We start from the raw sequence: 16,341 nt of genomic DNA on the forward strand, positions 1-16,341 counted from the left end.
GCAGGGCCGAGACAAAAGCGAGGAAGAGTCCAGTAGAGATCAGAAAGCACGAGATACAATACTGGAATGATCTGGATGAGAGGCGAGGACCGGGGTTATGTAGCTGATGACGGAGGTGACCAAGCACACAGACGCTAGGAAGGAAATCATCAATCGCTTCATTTGAAATCATAAATAGCTCTAATTGGCGCTCACTGAAGCCTTCAGCGATTTCGAATCTTGCACAATAAGTCCTGCCTGGCTTCTTATTTTCACACAATTACGAATGAGCAGCTTTAGCGTCGTCTGTCTGGAATCAAGGATCCATTGTCTCAAAGAATACAAAGAATCATGTGCGTCAAACGTGAAGATCTCCTTTAGACATATCTATAAGAGAGACGTATAAAAGAACGCGCATTAAATCCAGGAAATGTGAAGATGCAAATATAATTCTAAAAAGTTTAACTGCTGGACAAAACACGTCTTCTTTTTCTTTTTCTTGTTCTTCACTGTCATGATTTAGTTTTTTGCTCAGTTATTTTTCGTTATGTTCTCGTGTGTCCCAGCGCCACAGCTCGATTTCTGTGCCTGTTCTCCGGTCCTCGAGTGTTTCCTGTGCTCCTATTTTAATGATTCATCCTCAGTTTTGTATTTTCTTTCCCTTGCCTGTCATTTGTAACTTTGCTTTTTTTGGGTTTGGGACTTTTGATTTAATTGGACATCAGCTCATTAAAAACACACTTTTTTCTTTGCCACCTGCCTCTGTGCGTCTCCCAGCCACTCTCATCCACACCAAGAGTCACCGACAACTTGTTCAGTCCGTCCACAGCGACAACCCGTCTCTAGCTGCTACGTTGATGGAGGCTGTTGAGCGTTGTGCTACGTTAGTTAGAACCTGCTCCCAGTGTCTCATCACCTCATTAGTTTAACATATCTTTTAATCTGCGTTGTTTCCTCGCTCTTTGTTGGTTCGTCTGTTTCTGTCTTCGTGTGTTCCTAATTTCTTCCTTGTGGTTTTCTGGTTTGTCCTCCGTTTTGTAGGTCTTTTCTTTGCCTGCCTTTTCTTGGATTTGCTTTTACTTTGTGGATTTCACATCTGATATCAGCTCATTAAAGCTCGCTTGCCTCCGTGTGTCTGGATTTGGGTCTTGTCAATCCATTCTCATTGTGAAACCGACGGCTTCAGCTTTCCAAAATCACACTCGTGTTCAACTGAGATTTTCAAATCTTTTCTCCTCCAGCAGTTGAAAGTGAAAGCAGCTTTTTACTGTCAAAGTCACAAGCGAACATCCAAGTGAAAAAGCAAAACGTGTTTCTTTTTACATATATATTCATAGACTCTCCAAATAAAACCCTCAGATGGGGCTCAGATGTCCGACAACGAAGAAATGCAACAACATCTTTTGTCCTTGTTCCTCTTCTGTGCCAGACACGTCTTCACATGCTTCACATTCATCCTGCTCTCTGATTCTGACATTGTGCTTGGATTTTCAACAATGACCGACCAGGAGAGCTGAAAAATGAAAAACACAGCTCTTCAGATTCCCATCCATCTCCACGGAAACCAGAGAGGTTTTAAATATATCTTACATGTGAAAAGACGGAAGCCATAACTTCTTGTTCTCTTCGTCCTCAATCAACTCTAAGTCAGTCTCGTTAAAGCAGCCGACTCACAGCTGTCGTCCGATTAAACGAACTGCAGCTAATTGTCTTTCTCTTCTCCTCCAGTGAAAAGCCCACAGGGATAATCAGTGCTGCTTCTCGTTCGCACGGTTAAATTGCATTAATTGGGCATTTAGGTTTCATCAGCGTCCGACAGATTAGAGTAGAAACTATTTTTTATGAAGTGATTGGACTTTAGTGAGCTATAATAATATGATGATTATAATAATAATACAAATAATTATAGTATTGGTATTCTAATTAGAATTGAGGTAAGAATGAAATCAGTCATTATATAATTGACTGATGAGGGCGTCCATGTTTAACTTCTAGATGTTGTCTGATGAGGTGAGTGATCTGCCGCCGGCTGTACTCATGATGACGAACGTAAACGACAAATAAACAAACACCTGTCGATGGAAAATAAAAGAGTCCGGACTATTTCTAGTGTCTATACTCGCTTTTCAAAATCTGCGTACACGCTTACTTTGCTGTACGAATAATGTAAGCCACTGCTAAACCCGGATTGGTGGTCAGTAAATACGTCCGAACCAGAACCAGGCTGCTTGCAAAACCATCATGTCTTGTTTTTTTTATTTCTATGTATGTGTTCAGCACAAACATTGCTCCATGTGCAGGTGTGGAGGATTTGATTTCAATCAGCAATACGTACTGAAGAATTGATAACAGTTCAGCATCCGCATCAAACATGTTAGCTCGCTAGCCTTAGCCTGGCAAACATCTGGATCTGCAGCTGTGAAACACTTGACAGTTGCGAGCGCACGGTGGAGCCTTCTCACTGAACTTTAATTCGAGACGGCTGCGACGGAACCGAAACAGTAAAAGTTTGGGGGAATCGCTAACTGCATGAACCAATCACCGGACGTGGCAGCAGACGGGAGGATCCTGCTGTCTGCAGGTTCTCCGTCCTGATTGGACAAAGTGGGCAGGGATTACAGAAAACGAGTTTTACATACATATAGTAATGATTAATAAATCTCCTTCGGTGGCTTATCGCAGTATAAGGCAGCTCACTGATGGGCGAGCTGTTCTCATCTATCAACAACAGGAAGTGTTTGTGTTTGCACTCTTCTACACGACGTGATATCTGTGCAGAAGGCAGGTGAGGCGGCTCCGCTCTGCTAACCTTTGTCAAACAGTCCGTGGATCTTTAATCCTGCTGCAGACCTGTTTAATACAGCAGCAGCACTAACAGGATTGCTGATGTTAACTCCTCCGGGGGACGTGGTTGCCAGCTGTTCCATCCCCCCTGGCGGTGGGTCAGCACACACAGGGCCCGGCCGATGGGTGGAGCAGGGTGGGAGGGGATGCCTGGAAAGTGAGAGGATCTTCTTAGCTTAGCGCAGATTGCCGCAGCCAGAGGACGAGAGGGGATGCTGAGCCCGAAGGTGCATTAAAATTTTTTTAAAAACCATCACGGAGGAATTGGATATCGGAGCTTTTTCTTCATCTTCACTTTCTTTTTTTTTGTTCCTTCTGGTTTCATCCTCACACCTGGATCATAGATCGCTTTGGGTTGGGTACATTTATGGGTTGCTGGTAGGACGCAGGACCAGGTGACTCAAGATGGCCGTGGCTTTGGACGCAGTGTGGGTGAGGGTGAAGAACGTCTGCAAACAGAATGGGCTCCTCATCATGTCGGTGCTGGCTGTGGTCATCGGGTGTCTTTTGGGATTCTTCCTGAGGACGCGGCGCCTCACAGAGCAGGTCAGTCCGTCTCCTCCCCCTCGACCCGGTGTGACGTCACGCTGGCAGAAGAAGAGCTTTAGGAGACAATCTTCGTCCTGACACGGAGCGTTTTCCCTCCACAGTGCTCCTCCCGCCTCACTGTAGTTTATCACACTGATACTAAACTGCATATTGGTGCTGACCACTGTGGGTTTTGGTCATGACTTGCACATTTTCTAAAAACACATAATTGTTTATTATAATCTTGCATCGCTGCAAAGTAACAGATTATATTTCCAGTGTCAGTTTGACTAAATGTACGTTTTTTGGTTTTGTAGCCTGCTTTGCTTGAGATGGAAATATGTTTTACAACCCTGCAACATTTTACATGAAAGATTTTTAAGCTTTTCAAAGTTTTATCTAGTAAGTTTTGGGGGAAAACATTTGTGTTTGCGGCTCCTCGACATGTTCCAGCAGAAGTTCCATCGTAGAGCTGTTTCATTTCACTCATGATCTGATACACGAACTGGTCAAATTCAGAGAAAAGTCCCCAAAGATGTACATAAATCTGTCTTGCAGAACTCGTTATCTCCTCATTTCTTATCTGTTGACCCTTCTGATTAATCCCCTGACCCTTTGAAGGGACCTGACCCATAGTTTGGAAAACAAAGGACTAAACTAGCTAACTGTACTTAGAGTATATCAACTGGCTCCAGCTGGAGCGGCTACAACAGTTACAAGCAGGATGTGGATTAGTTTTAGTTTGACATTATCGTGTCATGAGGACAGATCAGTCCCAGTGGTTCTTCCTCTTCTTTTAATACTTTACGTACTTTAGGCACTGTTAATACTTCTTAATGCAGGACTTTTACCTTAATGGAGTATTTTACATGGATGTTTTTTAAGTAAAGACTTTGAGAACTATTGACTTCCATTCATTACGGGATGAAAATATGTAATCTGTCCTTGAACATCATAAAGATATCAGTATATTATTGTTGCTTTGTAACACAGTGCAAACTGCCAGTTGACTTTCATACCACAGGGATAAATATTTTTTTTTAAATGCCTTCTGGACATTTAGAAAACACAGATATAAAGTTTTAAAGTCTAAAAGTCGACAACTGTTTTCAAACAATCCGTGAGTCATCGTGAACTTAACGCCACCAATGTTGTTCGGATCCTTGTTGATGTATTTCAAACTGTAGCGGAGATACCAAAGATAATCTGGACAACGTTTCATTTTTAAACTGAATTTCAATCATTTAAGAAAATGTGGAGTAGAAAAAGAATGTCTTCGGTTAAAACCTGTCCTTCAATTTATTGACCTACAGAAGTTCAACAGGGACCACAAGAAAGTTTCCTGGAAATGTATAAAAGAAATGATCAGCTATTTATCTGGGGCTTTTTGGAAAATGTGCGAATATTAATGGATTGGATTTGTATGGCGCTTTTCTAGACACTCAAAGTGCTTATTCTGTTTGACCATGACATTTGTGGACCTGTAAAATAAAGTGTTACTGAAGTAAGAAAAACAAAACAAGAAATAACAGATAAAATGTAAAACATAATAGTCATATATAACTTAATGTTTACCAAACAAACCATCAACACCAAGCATCGTCGTCTGGAGAGAAACACGGCTGCGTCCTCGTCTCTTTATCATACAGGAAGTATTTTTTTTACACCTTTGTGAAGTGATTTATATTTTTGCTTGAGTTAAGCAGTTCCAATTTTCCAGGAAGTAAACTCTGCGCCACTTTGCACACTCCAGCAGATCCAACAGCTTCACAGCCCATCTCTTCAAAAACAGCATGTTAGTGCTCAAGAATATCCTGCGTTGTTTTTTCCTTCTCGTGGCTCTTATATGACACTTTCGTGGGCGTTAGTTATTTAGCTCAGTTAGCTGCGCAGCTAATGGTTCAGACTTGGACGGGAGACAGGTTGGGGCTAGCTGGTTAGCATGCTAACTTCAGTAGATATCTCTAGAGCACAACACACAGACATCATAATATCAAACTGCTATTTCTTCCAATTCTTACATAATGCCTCTTTACCCTTGTCTATCATTTGTACAGTTTTTGAGCGTAAGTTTTGTTATATTACAGTTCAATGATCGTCACATGTGGTTAAACAGTGAGGACCCAAATGCAAGAGCAGTGAGGAGACACAGGAACAGACACAAGAGGGCAGAATCACAAAATAAAACAGGAAATGCTGCAACCGCAAACTACAAACATCACCATACCAACTTCCTCCCCAGAACAAAAACTACTTGTGTCGTCCACAAGTGAAATCAAATTTCAGCATTCTCCTGTTCATGACCACTAAGAGATCGCTTCCTAGTGAACTTCTAGTGAACACAATGCGGGACAATAAAAAAAATGTATTCCAGAATTTAGCCGAAGTTAATACGAGGCTTCGGCAGTCAGAAAGTTCAGTCTTTTAAGTACGTAAGCTCCTGTTTGTTGCTCGCATCCCTCCACATGTAAACACTCTCGGTGGAGGAACCTTCAGATAACTTTTGGAAAAGAAATGTAGTACAGAGACCGTGAAAACTACTGTTCTACACAAAAAAAATAGAGCTGAAACACTTTCAACACTGAGCACAAAGGCTGCAGCCTTCACTCTCTATTCACAGAGTTTTTTGAAGGTTGGTCATGACGGTTAAGCGGCTCCAGTCAGTGGGCGCTGATATTTGAACTGGCTGTAAACACACAAGCTCAACTCAACAAAAGGTTTTTTGCCAGTGGTTTTGTTTTATTGAAGGAAAAAAAAAAACCCATCAATGCAACAAAATCCAGGCTACAAAAAAATAAGCTGGCAGTAAATACAGTGCAGTGAGTCCATGCACGTCGCTCTAAACCCTCCAGAGAGCAGCTTTACGAAGGGGCGCCGCCAACAGAACGCAGCCTTTTTCTTTCCCATCACCCCCCCGTCAGACTAAAGCTCAGTCATATCCTCAAATAGGCCTAAAAATAGACCCAGGCTCCTTTTTTCTCTCACAATAGGGGATTACGATCCAATCAGACAAATGCTTCCTCTTATTGTACACCAAATAAGAGTGCCTGTCAGTGGGATGCAGGACAAAGGTGCACAGACCTTCATGTTCTCAGACAGTTTTTAGAGATCAGTGTGTCGGGGGGTCGTGTGTGTGTGTATGTGTGTGTGTGTGTTTGCCTGGCTGGCATTGATAAAGTTAACTCATGTCTAAAGGAGAAAATCACTCAGCAGTAGAAGAACGTTCAGTAATGAAGTAATGCGTCATTTAAAAAGAAACAAAAAATGTGGTTTATGTGTAAGATTGAACACAGCGAGCAGAAATATGGACGAATCACTGACATAAATCTGGATTATGGTATTAGGAGGGTCTGCAGAATCTCAACATGTGAGTGATATTAGTGTGATTGAACTGTGATGTGCAGCAGACATGAAACCACACGTGCATAAAATACATGTACAATATTTAGAAAGTGTGTTGAACTTACCATTTCACAGTTGACCGTATATATATATATTGGCTGACATTAGACTGTATTGTATCAGTGCAGCTGTTTGTTTGAACAGTTTGGCCCATGGGTCCATTTGAGAGTGATTACTGAAGGCAGGTGGAACCAGAACCAGCTAATATCAGCTGTTCTTTATTTAACAGTCTTGCTACTTATTCAAAAAGAGGATGGTAATTGATTTTAACAGGCTACAAGAGGAAGAATGTTCTGTTTTAGCGTCACTGAAACGTTACATTTTCATCTGTGTCTGTTTGTTGCATGTTGGTTTACACAAAAACTGCTGAACTGATTTCCATGAAACTTGGATGGAGGTTGGATCTCGGCCAGTGATTTATAGAACCCATTAACATTTGGTGTGATTCCAATCATTTGTTCTCACTTTCTTTAAACATTGCCAGACTGGGAGTTTTTTTTTTTTTTTTTTTTTTAATTTCCCTTAATTTCCCAGGGGATAATTTATGGGTCTTGATTAAAAAAAAACAAACAAACATGTATTTAGGTGGCTGGTATCTATGAGTGAGTGCAGTTTGATGATCTTAAATTAAAGTTAAGCAGCTATGATGAGATTTAAATGTGATACAGGGTTCATTTTGGAATCAGTATGTTACAGGAGGGCCAGTGTGAGATATGATCAAATGTCGCAAGTCATTCATTCTTTGCAATTAAGTTGTGATTAAAGAGTTGTAATAGTTTTAATATTACTTTTGTGTTGTATGTGTAACTGCAAAAGAACAAAGTAAAGAAGTGAACAGCACGTCAACCTCTCAGTCCCCAATGTGAATAAACAATGTATACAATTCTATATTATTTGATAGAAGATAATATCGTGCATCGTGATATGTGGGTGAGGCAGAATTTTAGAGGTGGAACCTGTCAAAACATGAAGACAAAATTTAAATGATTGATTTTACATATTTATTATTGTATCTAGGCAGACAAAATATATTTAAAGCTCTTCTGTTTGTATTTAAAATGCTCTAGAAGTTATATTAAAACCACTGGAAACAATAGAAACATTATCAATATAATGCAGCCCAGCACAACACATCATTAACCTCAATGCTAAGACAGAAACTAAAGATTACAGGCGTCATGAAAGCAGATTTTCTAACAGAGCAGGTGTGTTGGATTTCATTACATTTCCTCATGAAGTGTGTGTATAAAAAAATATATACTTTGTGGTAAAAAGCTGAAGCCTCCCTGCAGAAACACTCTCCAGTCACTTAAAGAGAACTTAACATTTATTTCTCTATTTCTTGGTCGCTCCTTCACAGAGACACTAAATCACAATGCCTGAAATCCACATATAAGATAATATGTCACTAACTTGTTAGAGCATCGACACATCGACACACGTCCAAACCAAAGAAAAAACAAAGACGTTTTCCATCCAAACTTGTATAAACTTTATCCTCGAGCGACCAGAAGAGACCCACGTTGTTTATGTAGCCGCCTCTAAGGGCTGTAATTGTGCTTGACATTCTTTTTCGTGTCATGTTTTCAGGTTTATTTTAGTTTGTGTGCCAACGTCAAGAGTGTTCACGTAAAATAAGTGACGTACCTGCTTAAGTTACGAGACTGAATGCGTTATTTTAACCCCAAAGTAAGATCTTTTCCTAAACCTAACCAAACCTCAACCTCTCACTACAGCCCAAATCTCATAATATGTCAGCAAGCTTTAATTTGAAGTTGCATATTTAATATTATTGCTAACTTGATCGCTGAGCTGCAGGTAGAGCGTCATAGTTTGAAGCTTTCGGCCACAAACCAAGCTGCAGGGTTGGAAGAGTTGGTTCATGAGCTGATTTTAATCTGAGAAGTGGACGAGCAGCCAAGCCAGTAACCACAGTTCAAGACTGTGTTTCAACATTTCAACATGTGAAACCACTGAGTATTTAAATTGGAACAATTTCCAGCCATGTTCGGGGCCACAAAACCAGTTTTTAAAACAACATTATTTAACTTTTTTGCCTTGAAATAACGTAACATACACAAGACATTGTTTGTTACAAGCTTTGTGTTTCAATCTGTAAAGGTACGGAGCGATGCAGGCATATTGTTGTGACGTGTATGTGGCGACCAAACCCGACCACCGAACAGGACCACAGGCACATCATAACATTGTTCAATCAAGATGTAACGTAAAGAAATGTAAAGCTTCAACATGTGTGGCAGAAAGTTACTTTGCCAACATTATTCTGGCATTCTCCAAACAGTTTTCAGAGTTTTCCAATGTTGACTGCCCGCAGACTGGATCAGCTTATCAGGATGCTCAATGTGATTATTATTTGTACTTGATTTGATGGTAATTGTTGGTACAATATTTTTAAATCATCAGATATTAATTGCTTTACATCCATAAACCTATAATATCAATAATCTATATGTTTTTTTCCTCAGTCGTGGAACTGAGGAGTCAATATTTTGTCAAGTTGTTGGAAATAAATAGCAAATAATTATTCATGCAGGACGCAAGTTTTGTTGGTAGCTGCTGTCATTTGTTCTTTTTTGTGGCAAGAAGCCTTTTGAGATCAGAGGAAACTGCAGCTGTGTGATTATTTCTGAGCTGGAATCCAACAGTGAGTCTTTCTGGAGGTTGTTTTGACTTCAAAGTAAAATATAACTAAAGAAAAGACCTGAAACATTCATCTCTCTTTGTGCTGCTGCACAGGAAGTCTGTCAGAGATTTAAAACACAGATTACATAAGCAGCAGCAGCAGCAGCATCAGTATTAGTGGTCTAAGCTAGCCCACCACTGTCGTCCTACTGAAAACAAAGCAGAGTGTGCAATGTTTGGAAGAAGAAAATACCTCCAACAGGAAGATCCTTCAGTGTTGATGTGTCAAATCAGTTGCATCTTTATTTTTTAGAGAGAGAAGAAAAATGTCAGCCTTTACTAAAAAAAAGTATATTTCTGTTAATATTTTCTAATACACTGCACCATTTGTGTAACTAGGTAACAGTGGTCACTGTGACCAGATGGATGATTAAAGGAAAATATAGTGTCTCCATGGTACAAGTGGAGAAAAGCATGTAACGGACCTGACGATCCAGCCCGAGAGGGGATGTTGTGTCATGTTTTGCCTGGCCTTGAAAAGTAAACATGGTCCATGTTGATGAATCCAGTCCCCAGGTGGTCGGGCTGGATGGATGGGTCAAACACAGAACTTTACCCAGGAGACCAGAGTATTGTGTGTTTTGTGTTGTTGTCCTTGTCAGCCCATCTTGACAGAGGTTTAGCCGGGAGCGTGTTACAGCCAGCAGACGTTTTGGTTCAGGTTTCGCTGTTTGTGTCCCAAGTTGTGTGCAGATTTGACTGCAGCATGTTTCCTTTTTTTCCTGTTTTTCCATTGTTGTGTTCTGTTTGTAGTAAGCACGTATGTCGGTTATAATCTCACAAAATATGAATAGTAATGTTTTTTTGATGTTTGTTACGATCTTTTCCTAAACTTAACCAAGTAGTTTTGTTCCTAAACAAAGAGTTTGTCCAGTAACTGAGAACGTGACGACATTAGGAGCTACTGTGGCTGAACACACAGGAAAAGTGCTAAAAGTCGCCGTGCAGACAGGCTAACGTCAGCTCTTACAAGCAACTCCTGGACCGCTCTCACAAAAGAAAGCTAATTTGACAACTCCCAGTAACCTTCAGTCCACTGTGCTTCTTCCTCCTGCACTTTTAATTGTGGAAATTAATCCAGCTATACGAGAGCATGACGCAGAGCGCCGGAGGCTCATTGAGCCAATTCAACACCACATTAAAATGAAAGCTACGTTACGTAATTTATCTTATTTTCGCGACATAACTCAAACCAATGTTTACATTCAGTCACACAAAGTACACGAACCTCAGACAAGTAAGCTGTAGCACTCGTGTCTACTGAATTAATCAAGTTTTAGTTTTATGATTTTAAGTCATCACTTGTACAAGGACGGATGTGCTTTTTGTTCTTTTTCAGGTCACAGAGTCTGAGGACGTTTTCACACCTATAGTTTCTTTGCTCTGGTCCGAATCAGGGACCGACTTGTTACAATGTTGCATGTTGCCTCGAGTTTGGTTTGTGTTCACACGGCAGCATTTACAAGATGTTACAAGATTACAAAATGTGTGATTCTCGAGGAATCTGCTCTCTAATTGGTCCGAATTTCAAAAACGACGCAACAATTCAGCTGAATTTAGCACCGAGCAGACAGGAAATCAAGCACCGAAACAACAACAATATCAAATCTGGTTACTTTCTCTCAAAATCTCAAAAAAGAGACAAACACAAGCTCTTCTACTAATCCTTCGGTCGGGAACACTTCCTGCTGTTGTTTTTTATAACACATCATGTGATTATTGCGGGAACTCCTCGGCCTCGTAACGCCAGCTGTCTACCGTACTGCGCCGTGGCAGACTCAAAACGCAACCGATGGGGGTTGCCGGACGGCGGAGCAATACCGGATCAGGGCGTAACGCAGCGGACACGTATCCAGTGGAAATTTGGGGTTAAAGCACTGATGCTTCCTGCAGTTGGGTCGGATCGAGGTTGGATCGTTTTCTCACCACAAGAGTTTGTACCAGAGTTTGTTTGGAACTGGACCAAGACCACCTCTTCAACAAGGTCTCGGTCTGGTTGTTTTGGTCCACACCAGAGTGCGATTGATGTGTTCACACCTTCTCAAACGAACAGCACCAAGGAGATTAAGCGCTCCAGGGTTCGATTCAACCAAACTAAAGAAGGACGGTGTGAAAACGCCCTAACTTTAAGATGAGTTGAACACTATCCTGTAACCAGTCTGCAGCCTGATACGAACAGCTAGAAAGAAATGAAGGGTAAAAGGTTATTGACTCATAAACTTTAGTATTTCTGAGGACAACCCTGCAGTTTTGTGTCACTCTGGCGCTTCATTTTGGAAAAAAACATAAACCTGTTAAACTGCAGCTGCCCTGTTGACTGGTCCTTTGAAAACAGATGCACTTGCCCAATGTACCACACACACACACACACACACACACGATTGCAAGATGAGCAGAGCAGAGGCAAACCTCCGCTGGCTGTATGTGAGTGCTGATCCTGCTCTTATACAGCAAACTAAGCTCTCTCTGCTTAATGCCCAACAGAAAAGCTCTTTAGCCGTCATTATGCAGCCGCCTCGCCCTGCAGCCCCTCAATCCACCGTCCTCCCATCTCCCCTGACATCCCTAACCTCGCTCCTGTCAGCTCTCTACGATACGCGGCCTGTACACATTTATTGTCAGCTGATAAAACACTATCTCACTGTCTCAGCTGATCAGCAGTTGACTGTCCCAATCACAAAGATCTCCTACATTGGATGTAGACACCCGTAATACTTAAAGGCTCAATGTGTAAGAATTGACCACCTGTTTAAATTCAAAACAAATAGGATGAAGTATAGAGAAACCGTTAACTGCTCCTGCTAACTGCTCCTGCTAATTGTAGCTGTTGTAAGCTAGTTTGCTCCGTTTGCCGACGCAGCTAGCAGTCCTGACTTGGTGAACCATGGGAGCGCTGGTGTTTACGACGCTAGCACGGGAGCGTTAAACCAGAACAAGTACGGGCTAGCAGGTTAGCATGCTAACCTCAACATATATCTTTGCAACACGTTACATAAAAGTCATAATTTTTCAAATGTTTTCAACTATATTTCTTACATCTTTCAAGGGGAAATATTATGTTATATGGTCTTGCATTTTTATAGCGCTTTTCCACTCTACTGACCACTCAAAGTGCTTCACAATACATGCCACATTCACCCATTCACACACACACATTCACACACTGGTGGCGGAGGCTGCCATGCAAAAGGCACCAACTGCTCATCAGGAGCAATTTGGGGTTCAATATCTTGCTCAAGGACACTTCAACATGCAGCTGGGGGAACCCAGGATTCGAACCAGTAACCTTCTGATTACTAGAAGATCCGCTCTACCTCCTGAGCTACAGCCGCCCCCGATATTAGACCAGAGTTTTAGTTTGAAACAGTCACACAAATAATGAACTACCATTTTCAACAATTTGTGAAGAGACTGGCATGTTGAAATTATGTCTCTGTATTATATCGCAGATGTCTTATTAAGTTATTGTGCTAGCCAGCGAGCACTGGCTCTCCCGTCTCATTATCCCACCTCGTATCTCAAGAGATGACAATCCGAGAAGAGAGCCCCTCCTGTAGGTGCAGCTTGGGGTTATTTACGTGGGTTAACTACTCGGTCTAATGAGTAAACAAAACAAACTCCCAAAATGTGCGTAGAGGAAATACTCCCACATCTATTTTCCTTCCAAGTCGAGCTTAACTGCCTCGTTAGTTCATCATAGAACACACTTCATTCAAACATATTTGACATGAACAGTCTCAGATTGTCTTTCCTTCATCACCTCTGTTCTGGTCCGAATAAATCCTCGATCACAGAGTAAGATGCGAAAATATTCCAGATATACACACGTGAGAAGCTACTAACTACTAATTCTAGAAGTGTTGGCAGTATTACCTGATACACTGTAGTAATCCACAGTGTATTTGGTGGTTGAGCTTGCAGATTTGCATGTCATGGAAATATTGATTACTGCCCCTTTAAGCTAACATACTGTACATAACACAACATTCTACAGGCCGTCTTGCTGCCACGTCTCCTACAAATAACATTTAAGTTCTGTTATTTGTTTTGCTAAATATGTTCCAATGGATTTTGCTCGGTTGCTTTGGAATTCAGCTGTACAACACAATTAACACGCTTTTTATACAACCAGGTGTGCCATCACCTTTCTCACAGAACGTATTCACATTTCCTGGTAATTAGATGTCAGGGTGACATCAGTGCTGCTGACGAAGCAACAACTGTACGAGCAGGACTGCCAGCGCAATCGCAGCGAGGTCACACGAACACAAAAGCGATAACGAGGATGACGTATTCCGTGAGTTTTCAATCACATGTGTGTTTTCGTACAATGGTGAGCGATCAACCGTCGTGCCACTAAATGTTTGCTCAAGGTCACAAAACAAAGTTATTGTTAGAGATAAACTGAATGTTCTCCCCGGTTCCTGTCTTGAAGAATGATGATGACCTTTCCGATTGTCATTTATGAAGGAATGACACAGTTCCTTGTGTTAAAGAATGCACCTCTCCTGATATTATATCGTCAGTTAGGATACAACAACACCCACATCTCAGCCTCCATCACGGGAGAACAGGGACACATTCAAATATGAAAAAATGATATCTACACGTCCACTTTATCCATTAAATCCTAAGAAGAATAATACAATGTGTGGGAGCTTCTGTGTGGCACGTTCACTAACTAGTAAACTATGAATCACCTTCTGCCCGCGAGCTGCTGCAGCACATCCTCATAACTCAACAACTGAATGGGTCGATCGCCAACAGCTCCAAAATCAACGCGTCACTTACCAAAATGACGACTGTCCAACCAACGACAGACTTCTTTTGTACTGTCACAGTTTAGTTTAGGGAGCAAAACTACAGGAAATAAAATATCTTAGTTTGGGTTTAAGCAACTTCTGCTGCCGTTAGCTTATGAGCTCTATAGAGCTCAACAGTGACCGCCCACTTTTTTAACGGCTCCGGAAGTGAATTTGCCATTCATTTACTCCATTGACGTTTCATAAAATCCTTATATAAAGAGTTTTAGGCCTGGAACCAAGCCAATCAGCTAGCAGATGAATCGTGACCATAAAACATTTAATTCGGCGCAAAGACTGTGTACATAATTATCTTAAGAGTAAAGCAACTACTCATCCCATAAACCATTGCGAATGTAACAGCGACGTCTCTGATTGGTGGAGCTCGCTGTTACCATGTAAATGTTTACCGAACCCGCAAATTTCATGTTCGGCTGAACCCTTAATAAACTCTTCTCCTCATCACTAAATAAACGCAGTAGGTCAGAAAGTGGTAAACGATCGTAGAGTTCAGTGTTAGCAGTAACTAGCTAACATGAAATTCGCCAGACGTCGCTGTTGCACTATAGGATTGTGGGTAGTGTAGTACTTATCCATGACATCGCGAATAAAACATGTTTTTTTCAAAACAAGATTGATATCATACGGACTTGTGGCTTCTACAGGATCATATATCATCATTTCACAATCTGATAGCTCGTGGTAAGTCTACTTTAGATGGTTACGACATTATGGCCAATAATCAAAATCTATATGCAGAATATGAATGGCATTTTCACTTCCGGAACCTCACTGTTGAGCTCTATTAGCTGTCCAGTTAGCGGTTCCGGACTCGGAACTCAGAGCAACAGGGAAGTTGGTGTTTGTACCGCTAGCTGTGAAGCATGAAAGGGCTGACTGGAATAATGCCTACGGCTACTTGAGGTAAACATAAGACGTAATGAGCAGCTCTCACAGTCAACCTATGTGGTGGTTCTCCTGATGAGGCCCGGCTGAAGCGCTGTATCACCAAACACTGATGATCTCGAGCAGACGGTGATCAAGGAGGCGCTTCTCGGTGATGGAAGCTTTTTCAAACTCGCAGCACACTGTCCAGTTTTATTTTGACGTGAGCGGAGATGTGAGGTCTGTGCAGCTGATAGACAACAGCTGTCCACTGCTGCTCTGGATGGAGGCCAGCGTTAAAGCCGCCCGCCCAAAACTCTGTGAGATGTGCAGACTTCTGCCAAACTGTCACCCGAAACTGTCGGGCCTTGGAAAAACGAGCTCTCTGGAGATTTCACCTGCGATATGTGATGGCGGCTCTCCAAGATTTATCCAGCCTCCATCTATAACCTGCTTCTTTTATCTCCTTTGGCAACCACTTGTCAAAAAAAAGTTTCGCTCCCACCAACACAATTCCACGGGTGCAGCTACTGAGTCACAGAGGACCGTGAAGTAAACAAAAGCTTTGTTTTCACCGCAGAGTGTTGTTATCTCGCTTCGGCAGAGACTCAAAGTAAGTGGGAAGTGATTTCATGCCTGAAACAAAGCAGTATTCAACTCATCAGTGTGTCTGACTGATGGGATTTTGTGCTTTGCAGTCATGGATGTGTTTTTTTTTATTCGGGGTGACACTTTTATTCCAACGTGAACTCACTCCACATACTTAGTGAGCTCTGACCTCCCTAGCTTCAAAATAAGGTTCGCTGACAAACACTTCCCATATTATGACATTGGGGTTAGTTTGTCTTCTGGGTTTAGTAACACACAGATGACATCGCAGCAGTATGACGGCGCACACTGTGAACAATCAGCTGCTGGAGTTAACTTGTGAATTTTGCAGACTTGCCATTCAAACACCTGTTCGCAGCGAGCGTCCATGTTTAGTCTGAGCAGTTGAAAATTCCCACTTGCGATGGAAGTCTGTGTTTTTCCTTCACTCCTCGTTGAGTCGACTACCTGTAGTTTGTTCCTCTTGAGTCCTCAGTGTTCCTGTTTTTGTTCGACTTGGCTTTCTAGTTCCTGAGTTCTTTAGTCTATGAGTTTTTTCTTGGATTCTCATTTGTCATTTTCAAACGTTTGCTGTTCGCTTAGGTTAAAG

The 16,341-nt window shown here is 41.6% G+C and overlaps 1 protein-coding gene across 1 annotated transcript in view; it reads left to right on the top strand.

Annotated features, from left to right (window-relative positions):
- The first annotated feature begins 2,984 nt into the window (after positions 1-2,984).
- Positions 2,985-16,341, top strand: part of slc1a7b (solute carrier family 1 member 7b) — a 34,743-nt gene continuing 21,386 nt past the window's right edge. Inside the window, exon 1 of the mRNA XM_030434538.1 lies at positions 2,985-3,369. Coding sequence (XP_030290398.1) covers positions 3,229-3,369 — 141 coding nt within the window. The 5' untranslated portion in view covers positions 2,985-3,228. The remainder of the gene's footprint in view (positions 3,370-16,341) is intronic.

Source organism: Sparus aurata, chromosome 11, assembly GCF_900880675.1.
Source record: "Sparus aurata chromosome 11, fSpaAur1.1, whole genome shotgun sequence".
NCBI classification, from domain to species: Eukaryota; Metazoa; Chordata; class Actinopteri; order Spariformes; family Sparidae; genus Sparus; species Sparus aurata.